Here is a 17638-nt window from a genome sequence, read left to right as displayed (position 1 = left end):
AGCAGTATTTAGGGGCATCGCAGAATAATACCAGGAAGCAACACAGTTCTTGAACTCTCCAAAACTATAAGCAGTGAGCCTAAGTAAGTATTTGGACATCATCTCCCTCACTTTCAACACCTGTGAGGCAATGCAGGAAATGACGAGAATGGTTTTTAATTTTTTTTTCCCCTTTTGACATAACCTGTAGGACTGCAATAGCAAGTTCTAAACTTGATACAAAAATCGATCACCTTTTCAAACTGTTCAGAATTTTGCTCTTTAATGATTTTGTTGACACAAAGTCACTTACTATTCTTGACTTGAGTTTTTCCTCTTCCAGTGAGCTAAGGCTTTGACTGCCATGTACCATTCAGAGCTGTAGCAAGGACTACCCCAACAGGATTGAAATAGTTACTTGAATAATGCTATTGGCATTCATGATACTTAACTCTCCAAGTCACTTGCAGACATATTGTGGGAAAAAAAACAACTGTCAGTACTGCAGACAGGAACCAAAAACTGTAACTTTTTTCCTTCAATTTGGGCATTAGACTGAATTTAAAGAGAAAATTCAATTGAGCTTCTGTAACTTGCAAGAGAAAACTGGCTTTTAGAATGTACAAATGTGAAAAAAAAAAACAAAACAGGCTATGATCTACTGAAGTTACCTTCCAACATATTCCTTATGTCTTTATCATGAGTAACTTCTTTTGCAGTCTCTCCGCTCCCATTAACAATAGAAGTGTCAGCATTATGCTGCAAGAGTAACATCACCACCTCCTGGAAAACAATTTGAAAAACACTGCTTATCTATCCCTGGGAAGATATGGGAAGGCCACAATCAGGCTTTCCAGCTATCGACATCCTGTAAGATGAGCTGTATAATGGCTTCTCACCACTGCTGACTTCTGAAAACAGGAAGGGATGTTTAGAGAGATTGGAGAGTGGGACTAACTGCAACCTTCTCTCTCGCATCAGTCAGGCTGAAGGAACTAACAGGAGATTAGTTATGGCTGAACAGACCCACTAGCATTTAAAAGCTGATGTACCCAGTACAAATGCTGAATTTGACAGATAAAAATAGTACAGTTGGCTCTTTTGATAACAGACTAAATAGTCCCTCCTTCAGAAGGGCCAAGAAGTTATCCATAGACGTAGCACTAGTTTGGGAATGATAGTGGCACGTGGGGAACAAACAAACTAGTCTCACATTACAGGCCTATAAAAAGCTCTTTAGTTCTAGTTTTCTATGAAGAAACAGCACTTCCAGACATCAAATGGACCAGTGTGACCTAATTTATAGGTTTTCCCCTCCAGAAGCCACTAAGATTAAAACAACATGGTTTCTCTCTATGTAAATATGCTGTTAGTTAGGAACAATCTCTACTCCTTTTACTGTGTCAAACATACCAGGCACAAATGCAAATTAATCTGTTGTACTTTAGCAGTAGATGGGAGATCTTTACACTGGTTTCCACATGGTAATTCGCACCTGCAGCTAGAGGGAGTGCTATGCTTCGGCATTTTCTCTGACACGAAGCCGAACAGAAGCAACATCAGTTAGTTACACAACTGATGCACAGTGCTACAGTGGAAGACAGCTACTATTTTTTCGGTGTACCAGCAAAATCTTTGCCAATAAAAAGCAAAAAAAAGATACAACAAAGTATACTAAGGAAAACCATGGACTAGTCGTCTTCTGTCTTCAAGAAAAGGTATTTGTACCATGTTTTTGTTTTGGACAGAGTTGTACCAGCTAGGCAATATGCCTATTTCTTTTGTACCGAAACAGACAAGAACTCATTTTTAGACACTGTAAAAACATCTTTTTGAAGTGATCTTATTGCTAGTATTTCCTTAATAATTCTATGATTGAAGCTTAAAAAAGCATACTTTACCTTACGTCCTGTGAAAGCTGCACGATGGAGGGGAGTGTCCCCCATGTCATTCAGCACATTCACATCTGCACCAGCCTAAACAGCAAGACGAAAACACATCTGAATGTCCTTCCAAAAAGAACTACATAGCTATTCCCTTTGACTGGGGGAAGGGGGAGGACAGGACACTAATATAGGCCTCGTGGCAGATCAGATCAGAACTGTAACACAGCCATCCTGGAAACGAAGACAAAGTACATATGTAAGATTCATAACCAGCACTGTATAAACTGCTTCAAAAAGGAAAAGCCTCCTGCATTTTTTCCAGGCATCCCTCTGACTTTTGAGAAGAAGGTATATAGAAAATAAGTTTAACACAGGGGATGGGGGTATTGTTGGTTTTGGGGTTTTTGGCTATTTTTGCTGGGGGGGGGTAGGTGTTGCGGAAAAAAGAAAAACAACGCAAAAAAACAAACAACTTACTGAAAGAACTGCAATGGTACTGGATAACATGCATACACATATATTACAGATGTACACACAGTAGCACCAGCCTCCTGGTGCTCCTCATTTAACAAGTGGCATTCTCTAAGCACCTATTGCTGCTCTTTCACTTGAAGTGAAAACTTCCATGTCAGCATTAAGATGGTACCATCTGAAACTTAACCTTTCTCCTCCCTTTTCTTTTCTACAGTCTTTGTCCTGAATCTCCCTTCCTCTTGTCACACACTTTCTCCATCCCATACCTTTTCTCTGAAAGGAAGACTGCTTGCACAGGCATTGTTCCATGAAACCAAGAAATCCTACCCTTGTACATCACTTTACCTAACCTCTCAAAAAGTCAGAAAGAGGGCAGGACATACATAACTATCACATATATTTACATCACATAATTTAGCCAGATCACTGCTACCTGCCTAAACTTAACTGATGAACCTGACTAGTTCTAGAGCTCTATTTCTGATAATACCTCATTCACTCACTCTTTGAGCGCAAAATCTAGGCACAAGTACACAGAGACACCTATATATGCCTAGCTTTCAGAAGTGCACAGCCTCCTTTGTTATTCCACTCATTCTTTAAATAATACCCTTTCAAGAGCCCTAGCAGCAAAGAAGAAAGCACGAAGTTACACATACTCTTCCAACTTAATGCTTGAGAACAGCATTATCTACTGAGTAGGTGTGTAGGCTAGAGAAGAACTTCTCAAAGAAATCCCAACTTTGTTTCCTGCCTTAGTCACAATTATGGCTGGTAGCCTTTACTCTGAATGGAATTCAAGTTTAGGTTAGCTACCTTTGTATTTGAGGCTGTTTAGCGTGGTCCTGGCATCTACAGCAAAATCTTTCAAACAGGAATAGGGTATAATACAGTTGAGGTTGGTTGAAGCTACCCTGAGAGCTGAGGGTAAAAAAAAATAAACTCAGCCAGAAACAACTGCAAATGCAGTGCAGATATGGCTATGAAGATACAAATAGGTCAGCTTTGACCACACAGGTTAATTACTTCAAATATGTTAGAAAGAATAATGAGTCAAGCCACATTAGCCTGTGCCTGGAAAGAAACACATACAAGTTACACACTTTATGTACTACAGTAAGCTTGATCAGGCCCTTGAAACATTTGCATTACTAGCATCAGATGCTGGCTTACCACTAAGCCTGAAAAGGGCTGAAGCTTTCACAAGTGCATACCTATATACTATACGTCTTTAATTCTTATATTCAGATGGTTACACAGACAAACACACATACTTCGTGAGAAAGTTAAGTACTGATAGCTGTAAACACTGTTCAGAGTAACAGCTGTATACTATGGTATAGACTTCCAGTGTCACTATTTTGGGTCCTTATAAACTGGGCTGATCTTAATACCACACCTATTTCTTTCCTTAGTTTTAACAATCAGCTTAGTTAACTGTATGTTACATGCAGATAAATTCCACCTCTCTACAAAGCTGCCTTTCTTCCGTCACAAAAACCTGAATAAATACTAACTGCTTCTAGCATAACAAAGCATTTTCTGCCTTAGACAGAGACAAATAGAAATATACCTTCAGCAAATCCTCTACCACAACAGCATGTCCAAAGTAGCATGCAAGGTGAAGAGGTGTCCAACCCATATTAGATTTACTTCTGCCTAAAAGACAAAACAGGTAAATTAAGTTTTGGTCACACAGTACAAAAAAAAAAATCTTGTCACATGCTTGGAGGTTGGCATGGATGATCATTCTTCACAGTAACAGAGGAGCAAGGAGGCTGGAAGCATCAATACTATTCACATCATCTGAACTACTAAATCAGGATGCAGTCTAAGAACATTAGCGTCAAACCTACAAAATCTTTCTGAAAGGAGAAAGTAATGTAATCTGATAGAGAATAAAAATTTTTTTCATGTAATACCTTGTTCTTCAACAGTAGGAAGAAGCTTCAGTTACTTTCATTCACTATGAAAGTACACATTTCTCTTGTTTATCAAAAACCAGTTTGGTTTATCTGATTTTATATCCTGCACACAAATGAGAGGTAGGACATCTACCTCTTTCCAAACAGATGATTCAAACCAAAACAGGTGGGATGACCTAATGTTAGGGTTTTTTGTTGTCTTGTGCTTGTACTCAATTTTAATAAAGATAGCCTTACTAAGTATCATGATTTAAAATCTTTGTGCACTGCAGAACTCGTGTACCATCTACAGCTGCAAGCCTCTGCAGGAACAATAAGCGTAAGTAGGAAGCAAGCACAGAAGTGACCATGCAAAGGAAACTACCATTTATGCTTTAAAGACCATTTAAAGCATGTCCTGGAGGACTGGCTCTATGAATGAAATTCAAGAACTTTCCCTCAATCACTTATTTAAAAGCAAGATATTAGAGTGTTAGAGATTACTAATTTAACAACTCATGTTAGTTTTCAATTGCTACACTCAATTGTACTAAGAAAAGTTGATCTGTGCTTTGTTTTTACTGAGCAACAGACCCACAGGATTCCAAGTGCCACCTAAAAGCTATCATTTTGTATTTGGAAGCAAAATGAAAATGAGTAATTAGAAACAGTTTTGAAGTTACTACCACCATTAAATTTTCCCTTTTCATGCATCCTCAAGCACTGAGGTCTGGAACATGCACAACATTACATTAGCCCTGAGGGGACAAACCAGTAGCACAAGGGGAAAAAAAGAGACTGCGGGTCATGCAAGTTCATCATTCTCTCTGCTCTCACATTACAAATTAACATTAGAATGTTGTTCACAGCCAAAATATTTTCCCATTTCTTGTAACTGTTTCCAGCTAACATTTCTGCCCACTGTTGGCTAGTTGTTCTGTTATTTCATTCTTTTTCTTCTCAATTCCTGCTGTTGTTCCAACCCTAGATTTAGTATCTTCCCCTCATCCCAGTCTGGCCTACAACAGAACTCCTGCCCTATGTGACTGATGGGCTAAAGTACCACAGAAGATACATACTGTGTGGATCACTAAGTCTGGGGCTACGTATGCTGGACAACGTACTAAACGGGACATCATTCATCCCTCAGTCTGGTAGGGAAGAAGGTTCTTTCAAAGAACACAAAAGAGGTCCAAGTTGCACTGAATTCATACAATTAGCTCAAGACAGTCATTAGTTACAGCACTGACAAGACTGTACTGCTGCTAAGGAATTAGGTCATGAAAAAAATCAGGAACCTGGCCAGATTTGTAGTTCTTACTGAATAAAGTACCAGAGGCCCTTGTTCTGCATCCACTCTGAATGTTGCCATTTCTGATATTAGCCAACCAGTTACTTATCAAGCTCTTGAGGTGTTTGTTACTTCTCTTCAAGTGACCACAAGTGCTTGCACTTTTTTTTATTATTAGTTTAAACCAGGATATCACTACACTGAGGAGAATGCAAGGATAAGAAAGTAGAATCAACACAACAAAAAAAATTCTCCTAGCCCTCCCACCCAGTTCTTTGCTTTGATGCCAGTTAGCTGTAAGTCTCAAGTGTCACCATTTGTGTAGAGAATGGAGACACACTAGGTAGTCATCTCCAGGTTGTGGTCTGCCCGGCTACTGTGCAGTCATTCAAATGTATATTTTAGCATAACACACTGTTGATCATTGACCTTATTTTACAGTTTCCTTACTTTGCAAAGTCCCAGATATTCTATTTTCTCGTATTTAAGGTGAATAAGCTAACAAAGCGTTAGAAAATACGATCGTTTTGGATGAAACCCAGGTTTAGTCCTGTTTTAATGTGGATACCTTCTTTTGAAACCAATGAACTGAGAAAACTGGAAATGGAAGTTCACACCATTTGGCTGGATTCCCATCAAGCAAGTCTTGCTTATCTGCAAGTGTTGACTGGCTAGAATCCAGTCACAACAGAAAAAGTAGGAAAAGCCTGGATTTATTTTCTCTTCCTTAATTTTGGCTGAAATCAGGATGTTTGGGATCACTCTTGTCAGACTTCACACTTGTGAATCTAGAGCACAGCCTCAGACACAAGCTCACCCTTTGAAAGACAAGGCAGGTTTTACAAGATGTTGAAGGTAGGCTTTGACACCCAGGCACATTAATGCATTGGATTTATGTCTCCCAAAGCATCCTCTGGGGAAAGTTTACACTACCTCCAGTACAGTCCCCCTCTGCTCCAACAGTATTTTATTCCAAGCCAAGTGTCATTGCCACATCAGATGCAAGTCCTGAAGGAACTGCTGCAGCATTGAAGACATTCCCCATACCCTGACCTTCTAGGGATATCTGATTATCCAGAAGGTAATGACTGAAGGACAAGAGGCTGTAGGGAAGAGAAGGAAGATTGAAGGCTGCAAAGAGTCAGTTACTGTCTACAGCCTGTATTTTAGATCATCATCATGTGGTTGTGAAATTATTATTTGGTAGTACCCAACAGATCAGGATTTGTAGCAAGACATAGTGGTTTTGCTAGTGAGGAAGCAGAATGGCAGGGGTAGTTATACTGCAGAGGCTGGCTGGCCTGAATTTGTCTTAGACAATTTCCAATGGCATACTCTACAGGTGCAGAGTGACTGAAACAATCAGTCTCTGAAGAGTGACTGTGGAAGAACAGAGATTTAACTCTGAAGTTTCATACAACCAGAACAGTTCCTCCAGAGAACAATTTAGTTATATTTCTGTGTCCTCTAACATTTAGAAGAACCAGAACCTAGAGAACAGATTTCACTGTGTATAGATTCCATAGTCAGAATTATTTTGTTTAACCTAAACTACCCACCAGCACATTCCCTCTAGTCTCCTAGATTTCCCATTAGCAAGCATATTATCATCTGGCTGGCCATGTGTTGCTAAATTGGAAGATAAACAGCTAAGCACCATCTATATTTCCCTTCATTAGCTGAGTCTCTTCTACCTAGCTGCAAACTTTCACAATACTAACACCTGACTTTCAGCAGGAACGCTGACCAGAGACCAGTTTTCTTGATATAATACAGGACTCCAGATTATGCCATTTCATTATGCTTTCTTAACTTCAGACTACATTTAAGAACACATCTGAAGCTTGAAACCTCTTCTAAGCACAAGAGACTTCAGCAACTTATTTATGGGTACTGTTGCATGAATCTAAAGGTATTTTTATTCCAGCTGTTTATGCACTACACACAATGTCAAATATTTGCAAAGGACATACTTGTGAGGGTGGAGGGCTCTAGCTCCATCAACCTCTGTCTATTTCCCCTTTAAATTATGAACTAGCTCCCTGAAGATGAAGTATTAAGGATTTGGGTTTTACAACTTGTTTTTTGGAGGTGAGCATATTAACTATTGGGAAAACACAGACATGGCTGAGTAGTCAAACAAAAGGATGAGTAAAGTGATGATTAAGAACTAGAGTTGGGAAAGGGATAGAGCTTGTTCAGATAACAGGCTTCCCTGCACTTAGGGCAAGGTGTTCCCTCTGTTGGGGCTGAGAGGAAGCATAGTTGCTCTCTCCCCTCTCCCTTTGCGGCATTATCTTCTCAGTGCTACTTAACAGTTAAATGCTGAACAAAGAAATACCAGCCCATGTAGAAAGAGTGGGATACACATCCACTTTTTTGAAGCATCCAGAAACACATTCATATAAACAAACAGAAACAGAAAGCTACTAAATGAATAAAGAAATAGGGCAGTCTGTCACTGCTAACAAGGTTGCAAATCCAGACCCAGTTTGAAGTTTTAATGCTCAGCAAGTTGCTTAGCCGTAACTATGTTAGCTATGCATGTGCAAAACTTTAATGTTGGCCAAAGACCCAGACACAGATGACTGGCAGTTTTACTTTCTTTTCCCAACTAACCTAGTATCCTGCTAATAGTAAAAAGTATGTATTTGTTCCAACCATTCCTGCAAGTGGCAAGAGACGTAGCTGCTCCTACTACACAGTAACAAAACATAGGCCTAAAAAAAAAAAGAAAAAAGAAAAGAAAACGCATACCTAGCAGAGCACAAATAAACTACCAAATCTTCTCTGCTGCCTTGTTGGAGACTTTTTACCTCCTTGAACCATCCCCGGCCCCATGGCCTGTTTTGTTTAATATTATAAAGCTCCAAAGTTGGCATAAGCATGAACACAGGGAGAAAGAGGTACTGATTCTTTCTCTTGTTGACATTTCTAGCTTCTGTGAATTACTCTGAGGTTTTCTGTACATTAGAATTATCTGTAGTCTGCTTTTATGATCTCTCCCCTATGCAAGTATGGCCTTAAGAGTCACACAGTAAAAGCAGTTGTATAAGTGGTTTTTATTACTCTATTGAGCACTCCAAAGAATGCAAGGTTATACTATCAGTAACAGTTTCACTACCTGTGGCTTCAACAGTGAAATTACAAACATTTGAGGAAGGCTACTAACCTTTACAGTTGATATCAAAGCTTATTTCTCCTTTGTTCATGGTATCCAACAGCTGTTTAACTTCTTCAGCATTTCCATTTCTAGCATCATGGAGAAGCTGCTGTTCTGCTTCAGTACTCATCTCTAATAAAGATATGAAAGAATCAATTTTGCAATCTCTTATGCTGCTATAAGTTACGGCTTAATATTTTGTTACTTTTCTCCCTTACTTAATATTAACACTGGTATAAGACAGAATTATTTCCTATGTGGAACACATTTAATGTGCAAGCTGTTTTCAACTATCCAGCACCCAAACATGCCACTAAGAGGCATTAAAATTCCTCATACAAACAAAGCAGTTAAATAACAAAATACCCATGTTTTCTTGCTTCTCTGTTTTCTAGGTTCTAAGTGTGGCTTTAGAGTTGGAACTGTATGCCATAAACGAGGCAAGCTTTGCCACAAGCATAACCAGTAAGCATGTACTTTTTTTCCTCATAAGGTTTTTACCTTTACCCCTTAAGGTTTCCAGAGGCAATAAGAAAAAAAAAAAAACCAACAATATATGCCTTTTAGCCCAAGTATTTCTTCAGAATTAACTGAGACTTATTTTGACTGCCAGCCCTGGGGAACAGAATCCATCTTCACACGGAGGTCTCCAGATAGCCATCAGTGACTGATAAGATCAGCTCTTGAACTCAGATACCTGACCCCCTCCAACCTTGACTTGAAGGGGAATCAAATACTCAAACAACTTTGTAGATTTGACCTTATCTTTAAGCACAATAGTACAATATAAAGAAGTTAACATGCGACTGTAAAACATAGCTAGCCAATTCTCATCTTACCACTGCTTTTGAAAAAGGTGCATTTACACCTTTCAAAGAATGGAGAAAACAAAACCTATTACCATTGCTATTTTTACAGTTATCTACTAGACAGTGAGCCTGAGACCTTTGGGCAATTGATACTGCTACTTACCAGGTCTCTCACTGAATACAGTTATTAAGTGATGTCTTGACCAATCTTTTCACACTGACAGAATCACAATCTGAAGTTGTTTTGTTTTGGTTTTTTTTAATGCTATCACAACAATTAGACCCAGATGCAGCACAGCTCAGCAGAGGCAAAACCCAACTTTAATGTCCCATTTAAATATACTGCTTTTAAGATGGTCAAGAAGCGATTTTAAAAGCAGCCTCAAAAGACTATGCTGTAATACACAATTTATTGCTGCTAAAAACAATAGTAAAAGAAGAGGTTGCCCCAATTTAGTGTCTCCAGTCTAGCATCTTCACCTGACACACTAGGTTTACCAGATCCTGCAGAATCTAGATGTCTAAAGTCAGTTAATGATTGCCAAGAACATTACGGGCCACACATAGTTAGCTTTCCTATACTAGCAGAGGTTTTGATTGGTCCCACAAACTGTTTACATTCTGCTGCACTGGACAAGCAGCTTGATTGCACCACACACACTCATAGCTAAAATAAAATAGATGCAGGGAGCTCTTCAACTCCTGTAACATAAGCCACTCAGCAAGAAGAGAGACAGTGAGAACACTGGGTAAGCCACAAAAAGCCTGCAACAGTGACAGATCTTGTAATATTCAAGACTGAGACAGAAGACTAGAACAGGACAGACTGCCAAAGCACTAACAATACAGAGAAGAGAGTTTTCCCCTACCTTTTGCTCAATCAGCAAAGGGAAAGAGGGAATCCATTTTCAAAGAATTTGACAGGGAGACTAAGCAAGCCCTTTTTAGCATGTTTCAGAAGAACAGACTGGATCAGTCACCTGCAATCTACCACAGACACAGGATACAAATGCCTTCTCCAGCAGTGGTTAGACAATACTCTTGTTTGTGCCTGCTTTTCAGTTCTACTAGAAAAAAAACAAAACAGTACTAGTCCTTCTAGCAATCCTTCGAGCCCTGAAGCTACCTTCTCCTTTAAACAGGAGTCTACCCACTTGTCTGAGGCAACACACCACAGTTTGTTGTTACTGGGGCACATATAATTTTCCTCAGTGAATCAGTTCTAACAACGTCTAGAGAAAGATCAAAATCAAGTATGTTAACGTATTATCAGTCTGCAATACTTTCTCTGAAGCCAAGTGATACTGTTTCAGGGGGATACAGAATGCAGCACTGAGAATCATACAGACAAAAGCTAAGAGGATAGTTAGAGCTCATTTTGCTGGCATACCCATGAAGGATAAGAAAAAAACCCAGCAAAGTTCATCCTTCATTTTCACCCCCTCCCACACAATATTTCTTTAGTGATCTCTCAAATGTCTCAGACGAGAGAAACACACTGCTCTCATTACCCCGTATCATTTGTGAACATCCCACATACACAGCAGGTATGAATAGCATTGCACTTTCAACACATTCAGAACCTGCAGTTTCCATTTGATATTGATGAGAAGGAAGAAAAGGCTGCTTGGGAAGGGAACCAAGAAGCTGATCCAAATGCACAACTGTAGTATGCAGCAAGGCCAGTTATGTACATGAGCAGAATCTTAAACAGCTTAAGATACACGGAAAGCTGAATCACTGTGTAAAATTACTTGCACAATTTTTCTCCCCCCAAATAGTCATTAGGTTAAAATCACCAATTTGTTTATACTCTTACAGCAAGTAGAGTGACATGCACAGTAACATGGCTAAGAAAGGTCTGTCTGCTTCACTGGTTTAGTCCCCAAAGACTCTGCTGTTTAGGCCAAGCCTCCAATTTCAAATACACTTTGTAAGCTTGAAGCATGCAATGATGCAGAAGAATGACAGTCTGGCTATTAGTCATAGTTAGAAGGATCATTCGCATGAAAATGTTCCTACATTTGGGGCTGGAAAGTGAATCTGTGTGCAGTTACTCATCAGACAAGTGATACAGAACCTAAAGTTTTAGCTAACAAGCTAAATGAAGTGCCTAAATTAAGCTGGCAGCAAAGGGACTCTTAACAGAACTTAGCATACTCTTGAAAATCCTGTTTTAAGCAACAGAATTTGCTATATAATGGAGATGAGCAACCACCAAAGGAAGTTTGAATGACAAGTTTAGAGTATGGAAAGAAATCAATACATGGGCACTCCAACACTATGCGCTTACAACCGTACTTCGTACACCTGCATCCTCCTACAGATGGGAGTTTAGTCACATGACCCACCACCAAGACAGCTCCAAAATCCCCCCCACTGGTTTTGAAGTACCGAGCCAGACCATTGGCACTGAGGGAGAAATTTAATAGTTTAGTTTGGATTTAATAGCCATAAGATACTACTAACAGGTTAATCCATATGAATTGTGCTGCCTATACGCAAAGCTACTAGCCACTTAAGAGAGCTGACATCTGTTCAGTCAGTTGTGTTGCCATCACTACTTTATTCCGTTAATCAGCTGGTACAGGTTAAACTGCCTTTCATAGCTCATCTTTATGCCTTGTGCTGTTGAAAGGCTTGTATGGTAGTCTCTACAGTCACTGGTACACCATGAGAAAACAACGCAAGAATAGTATTTTGTGCCTCCTATACAGCTGAGATGGGACTGCAAGGCACTTCTGTTGAATTCATTAGGACTACCAGAGCAGTACTTGACTGCTAATTGAATCTTATCCTTTAAGAAGGTATAAAGAATAGCATTGAGATGCTCCCCTTTTATCTTCTTCTGTGAGACCTATGCCAGAGTGATCTTCTCACGCTATTACAGCATCTGTCTTCACACAGGGTTTGTTTCCAACACAGAGTAGAGAGCCCAGGTTACCATTCTGCCTGCACACCTGCTTAAGGAAGTTTTGCAGAATACTTTAACCATGAAAGGCCACCTAACTACCGATATAGAGACTACCAACTTTACCCAGCTGCTAGGAGAGAGTCCAAGCAAAAAAAGCTGCTTTTCTCATAAAGCGGTCTGCAAACACCTAAAGTGCCATCCCTGACCACGGGTCAGCACTACTGATAAGACCCACTTGCTTTTGCTTTGATTCCTTCTCCTGCTGAGGCCTCCTGCCACATACGCAGCCCAGAACAGCAATGACACACACTAACCAGAACACGGCTGGTTTTCACTCTGCTGCAGCTTGACAAGCAGTACTGGCACTGTCCAATTTAACATTAAGGCTCTAAGTCAGCAGCTACTGGTTGCGTAGGAAGCTTTGACAAACAGTAAGGTTGGTAAAAAGCACAGCACTGGCTAGGATTTCAAGAGATCTCCCTCTAGCAATGAAAACTAGATTTCTGTAGGAAAGGATGATACTTGCTTAGAAAGACGTCTTACATGTCCCAGCAAGCATACATTATGAAGTGATGCTTGTAAAGGAGGAGGACAAAATGCACCAAACCGCACAAACAGACAGAACCTGTCTACAAACCCACACAACACACTGCACTGACAGGAGCTGTTCCAAGAAGAAAGAGTTGCAGTACTAGAAGCACGAGTGATGTTATCTAAAAGTAGTTATTTTAATCCTCAGTTAAAGGGTTCTAGAAGTTAGAAGCTGAACATGCTTCTATGACACAGTCTCATGGTACTTCATGTGAAAGCACCACCTATCTAAAATAAAGCTACTGCCTGCTCAGTAGCAATTAGCACAGATGCAATAACACAATATCTGCTCAATACCATTGCCAAGGCAATAGCTATTTACACTAATCCTCGTTCTTAGGCATCTCCTGGCTGTTTTCTGCACATAGTTTAGTTCTGTCACATCAAAGACTTTCTTTCAGCCCAGGAGCTCTGAATAAGCTTACCACAGCTAGCGCGAGATCCCACCGGATCAGCAGGCAAGCACAGTTCCAAGCAAGAAAAAACTTCAACAGAACCGCTGGAGCTCTCTACGTGCGTCTGAAATCGAGCAGTTCGTTTCAGTACCAGTAATTAATCACTTTTTAAGGTGACAAGCTCATGCGTCACAACAACTGCACTTCTTGCCTACGGGGAAAGGTGCGCTCAGACCCAGGGCGCGGACCACCGCGCCTGCAGGCAGCGGCCACCCGCCCGCAGCTTCGCGGCGGCTACGGGGCAGTTGCAGGGAGAGGAAGAGGGAGGAGGAGGAGAAGGAGGAGGAGGAGGAAGGGCCACCCGCGCACCACAGCGGGCGCTCACACCGCTTCGCGAGGGCCAGAGCCTCCCCACCCCCGGCTACTAAGGCTGCCTCTGCTTCGGCTCCTCAGCCTCGAGCCCAGCCTTACTTTGGGCCGCCCCCCCGCACGGCGGACGGCTCGCCGCGTCACGCTGTGAGAGGCTCTGAGGGGGGGAAGCAGCGACATCCCCATCCCACCCCCAAACACGCTCCCGGCGGCCGCAGAAGAGATGTGGCGCCTGAGGCGGCCAGCGAACCGGGGTCCTCCGGGGCGGGCGGCCCGGCGGGGTCACGCACCCCCTCACGCAGCGCCAGCGGCGCAGGCCTCCTCGGCCTGGCAACCGCGCCGCGCCCCTCGCTGCCGGCTCCGGCGGAACTTGGCGCCCCCTCCCCGCCCCGCGGGCACGGGCGGGAAGCGCCGGCTCGGGAGCAGCCCGGGGAGAAGGGACGGCAAAGAGACATAACAACGGCAGCAACAAAGCAAACGCCGCAGCGGGAGGGCGCGTCTCCTCCCGTTCCCGTGTCCCCCCTGCGCGCCGCGGAAGAAAATACGCCCGCGGCGAGTGGGCTGACCCGCCGCCAGCCTCGCCTCACCGCTCCGCGCAGCTCCTGCCGCCGCTGCCCCCCCGCTGTGTTATACGCACTGGGCCCGCACGTGACCGGCGGCGGCGCCTCGGCAGCGCGGGCCGCTCTCCCCCCGCCGCGTAGGGCGGACGGCGCGGGCTCCCGGCGGGGCAGAGCTCCGCCCCCCATGCCACGGCCCCGCCCCCCCGCAGCGCCGGGTGGGGGGGGTGGGAGTAGGCGGCGGGGTCGTTGTGCACGCGTGGGGCCTGTCCCGGGGGTCCAGGGCTTGCCGCAGCCTGCCCGAAGAGCCGGGTGGGGCGAAGCAGGGCCCCGCCGCGGGACCTGTGCACGTCCGTGTTCTGAGAGGAACGAGCCCGCAGCGAACGCAGCCGGCGGCGGCCGCCCTTCCCGGGGAGGGACGGTGACGCCCTTGCCACCCGACAGATACTGCCCTGTTCTCGCTTGGGCGTGCTCGCCGCTGCAACCCGAGCTGCTCCCCTCTGCCCCGAGAGCCCCCCAGCCCGTGCCTCTGCTGAGGGGAGCTACGAAAGGGGGACGGGACAGGCGGCGGGAACGTGAAGACACTGACAGGCATTCACAGAGATGTAGAGGGCTTAGACAAAACGGCCTCAAAAGAGGAGCATCAGAGTACAAGAATGATGTATGCCCGGAGGGGGAAAAGGGGAAATCGCTTCAGTCTCCTACACAAATGTGGTGCAAGTAAGAGGAAATTGTGCGTACATGCACTGCTCCTAAGAGCAGCATGCCCAAAAGCAACCTAAAAGAGCAGAGAGTTTTGGTACTACTGAGGACAAAAAGTGAAGTACTCCCTTGGTTCAAGGCCCTTTGGTCCACTGCTCCTTCCCATCTGTTCATCCTGCCCTTATTTATTCTCCATGATGCCTTTCACCTGAAGCCAATAGCCGGCACCTCGTTTTTCTGCCGTTAGCACCTGAGAGGGGTTTTGCATTTTGAAAGCTCCCACAGCGCCTTTGAAATCCTCCAGGAATGTATTAAGGAAGCAGGGAAGCTTTGTGGTGTTGAGGCATGACTGAGTCTGTGTCACATGCAGAACGAGCACTGAAAAAGGCAGGGCAGGAGCCACTGGTGCTATGAGAAACTATCTCGAAAGATTGGGATGAAACTTCTGTTCCAAAAGTGGGCAAGTTTAAACCTGAGCGATTCTTGTGAAACTCTTGAGACATAAGTAATGAGGCATGCTTCGTTTTTCTGTATTGTCTGTAGCTGCATATATTTTTAATGTTTTAAGAATGAAGTACCAAAAGAAGAAAAGGAACAGTTCCACACCTGCAGAAATGACACAAATTTCCCAGGTTTGGACTTCTGCTTTTCATTACTTTATATTAGTTTATCTTGGTTAAGAGACCTGCTTCCAGGGGTGCTTCAGCAGTAACTGTATGACATCCGAGAGGCTTCAGTGAAGGATCACATTGACTTTCCTTCCTTAGGAGCAGGTCTTCAAGTTGCTGTCCTTACTTCAGAGCACTAGCTGTTTCATGCCCACATTCCTATCTTTTCTTATGCTCTCAGCCACTGCTGTCAGCCTGTACAAGCTTCTTTCCCTTTATTTCTTTCTCTTGCTTCTGGCTTTGAGGCATCTTTTGCAATGCCCTAACTGCTCCAAGCAACCTCACAATAAAATCAAGCATCCCTCACTTTTCCTATTTTGTATTCTATTTCACATACACAAATACTATATATAAATATTTATATTATTTCCTCATATTCATTATATTTTTTGTAATAAAATGAAAGTATCAGCATCCATCTACTCTATAACTGATTGCAATGCAGCACAGAGTTTACAGCACAGAGCTTTACCCTTCAGCTAGTTAGTTATATTGTAGCTCCCTGTTCTGCACCAGGGAGTAGGGGCAAAGAATTGAGAGGGACGGTGCAGGGTTTTTCTCTGAATCTCAGTAAGAAAGGCCTGACAACAAATGGCTTAATAAAATTACTGTTTTAAAAAGACAGAACAGAGAAGAGAAATACAGATAGCAAGTAAATCTTATGTCCCTTCAGATGCTGTGAACCCCATGTTCCTGCAGCATTGGACTGACCCTGGATGGACTTCTCCCACAGCACACTGCACAGATCCCATCTGTGGAGGGAAGCTCCTCCTTGGTCACTTGAGTTATTTTAATTTTCTTACAAGAAAACAGCTATTCATAAAGGATGTTCATGTGAGAACTTCTTGCTGCACTTCTAGATAAAGGCAAGGCCACGCAGGTGGTGTAATCGCCTGCACCGAGCAGGAGCTGCCCGCAGGCTCCTCTGTGACAAGGAGCTGGTGGAGTTTATCCTGCAGCCAAGGTATTTGTGTGCCGCATCACTGGCCTGAAGGCAGCACAGCACAGAAGTGCGCCTGTTCAGGTTAACTGTACTGTGGATCACTGACTCCTGGATGTACAGTGGTCTCCTGGTCAGGATCACTACACTCCCTCTGCTTCCAGCGTCTTCGAGGAGGGTCTATTTTTCACCAATGTTTTGCCTCCTTGCACATCCCAGAGTAATAACATAGCGCGTTTTGGACTTCGAAGTGCGGAAATAAGAAAAACGGTGTTGCTGATATCAAGAGTTCTTTCTGTTTTGAGCATGTTTTTTCTTTTTTTTTCATGTCTTTCCTTTTTTTAGATAACCTGCTGATATTAGCGATGCAGAAAGCATGAAATGCTTCCCACGTTAGGGCCCAATGCACTGGCAAACAGCGTCGCACAGAAGTCACTGAACTGTTTTGTCACTGATTTTCACAGCATAGTATATTTTACATCATCTTGTATTCTGGGATGGGGCGATGGAACAACCTGACCGCAGAATTCGAGGCTATGAGGCCACAGCACTTCCTGAGGAGAAACTTATTTAGGGAGGGAGCTTCTGCTGGGTGTAGTGCATAATCAACTAGTTGAATTAATTGCTGCAGGCAACCAAACCCTATGACTAGAAGTATTTCAGCTGGAAATTTTGAAAGAATACCATTCTTCATTGCCATTACTTGAAAAAAAATAACGACACTATTGTGGTTGGTGTCATCATTAGCAACTATGCAAGCCAAGATGCCAATCATTTCTCATTTTGCAAGGTACCATTAGCAGCTGAGAGAAGACAAGCAGCACCTCCCTACGCCCCTTTCTGCCTCTGCACAGTTGAGCTAGGTTGCTAGTGGTTTATCCAGGGCTGAACTAAAGAAGAACTTTTGGAAAACATTTCAAACTTGTAAAGGGACAAGAATTACTGGGCATTTATATTGCTATCAACCCCCTCCCAATGAAACATCACTCTTTATTG

The 17638-nt window shown here is 43.0% G+C and overlaps 1 protein-coding gene across 4 annotated transcripts in view; it reads right to left on the bottom strand.

The window, feature by feature from the left end:
• Positions 1-14520, bottom strand: part of OSBPL1A (oxysterol binding protein like 1A) — a 77030-nt gene extending 62510 nt beyond the window's left edge. Inside the window, exons 1-6 of one of the 4 annotated variants that reach the window (XM_072852612.1) lie at positions 14363-14520; positions 13437-13530; positions 8707-8829; positions 3913-3998; positions 1881-1955; positions 651-762 (exon numbers count right to left, since the gene is read on the bottom strand). In XM_072852612.1, the coding sequence (XP_072708713.1) occupies positions 651-762; positions 1881-1955; positions 3913-3998; positions 8707-8827 (394 nt within the window). In that variant the 5' untranslated portion in view covers positions 8828-8829; positions 13437-13530; positions 14363-14520. The other 3 variants (XM_072852613.1, XM_072852614.1, XM_072852615.1) reach the window with 3 other exon arrangements.
• Between the last annotated feature and the right edge of the window lie 3118 nt (positions 14521-17638).

This window comes from Ciconia boyciana, chromosome 2, assembly GCF_034638445.1.
Source record: "Ciconia boyciana chromosome 2, ASM3463844v1, whole genome shotgun sequence".
NCBI lineage: Eukaryota > Metazoa > Chordata > Aves > Ciconiiformes > Ciconiidae > Ciconia > Ciconia boyciana.
This window is presented reverse-complemented; position numbering and strand designations above follow the sequence as displayed.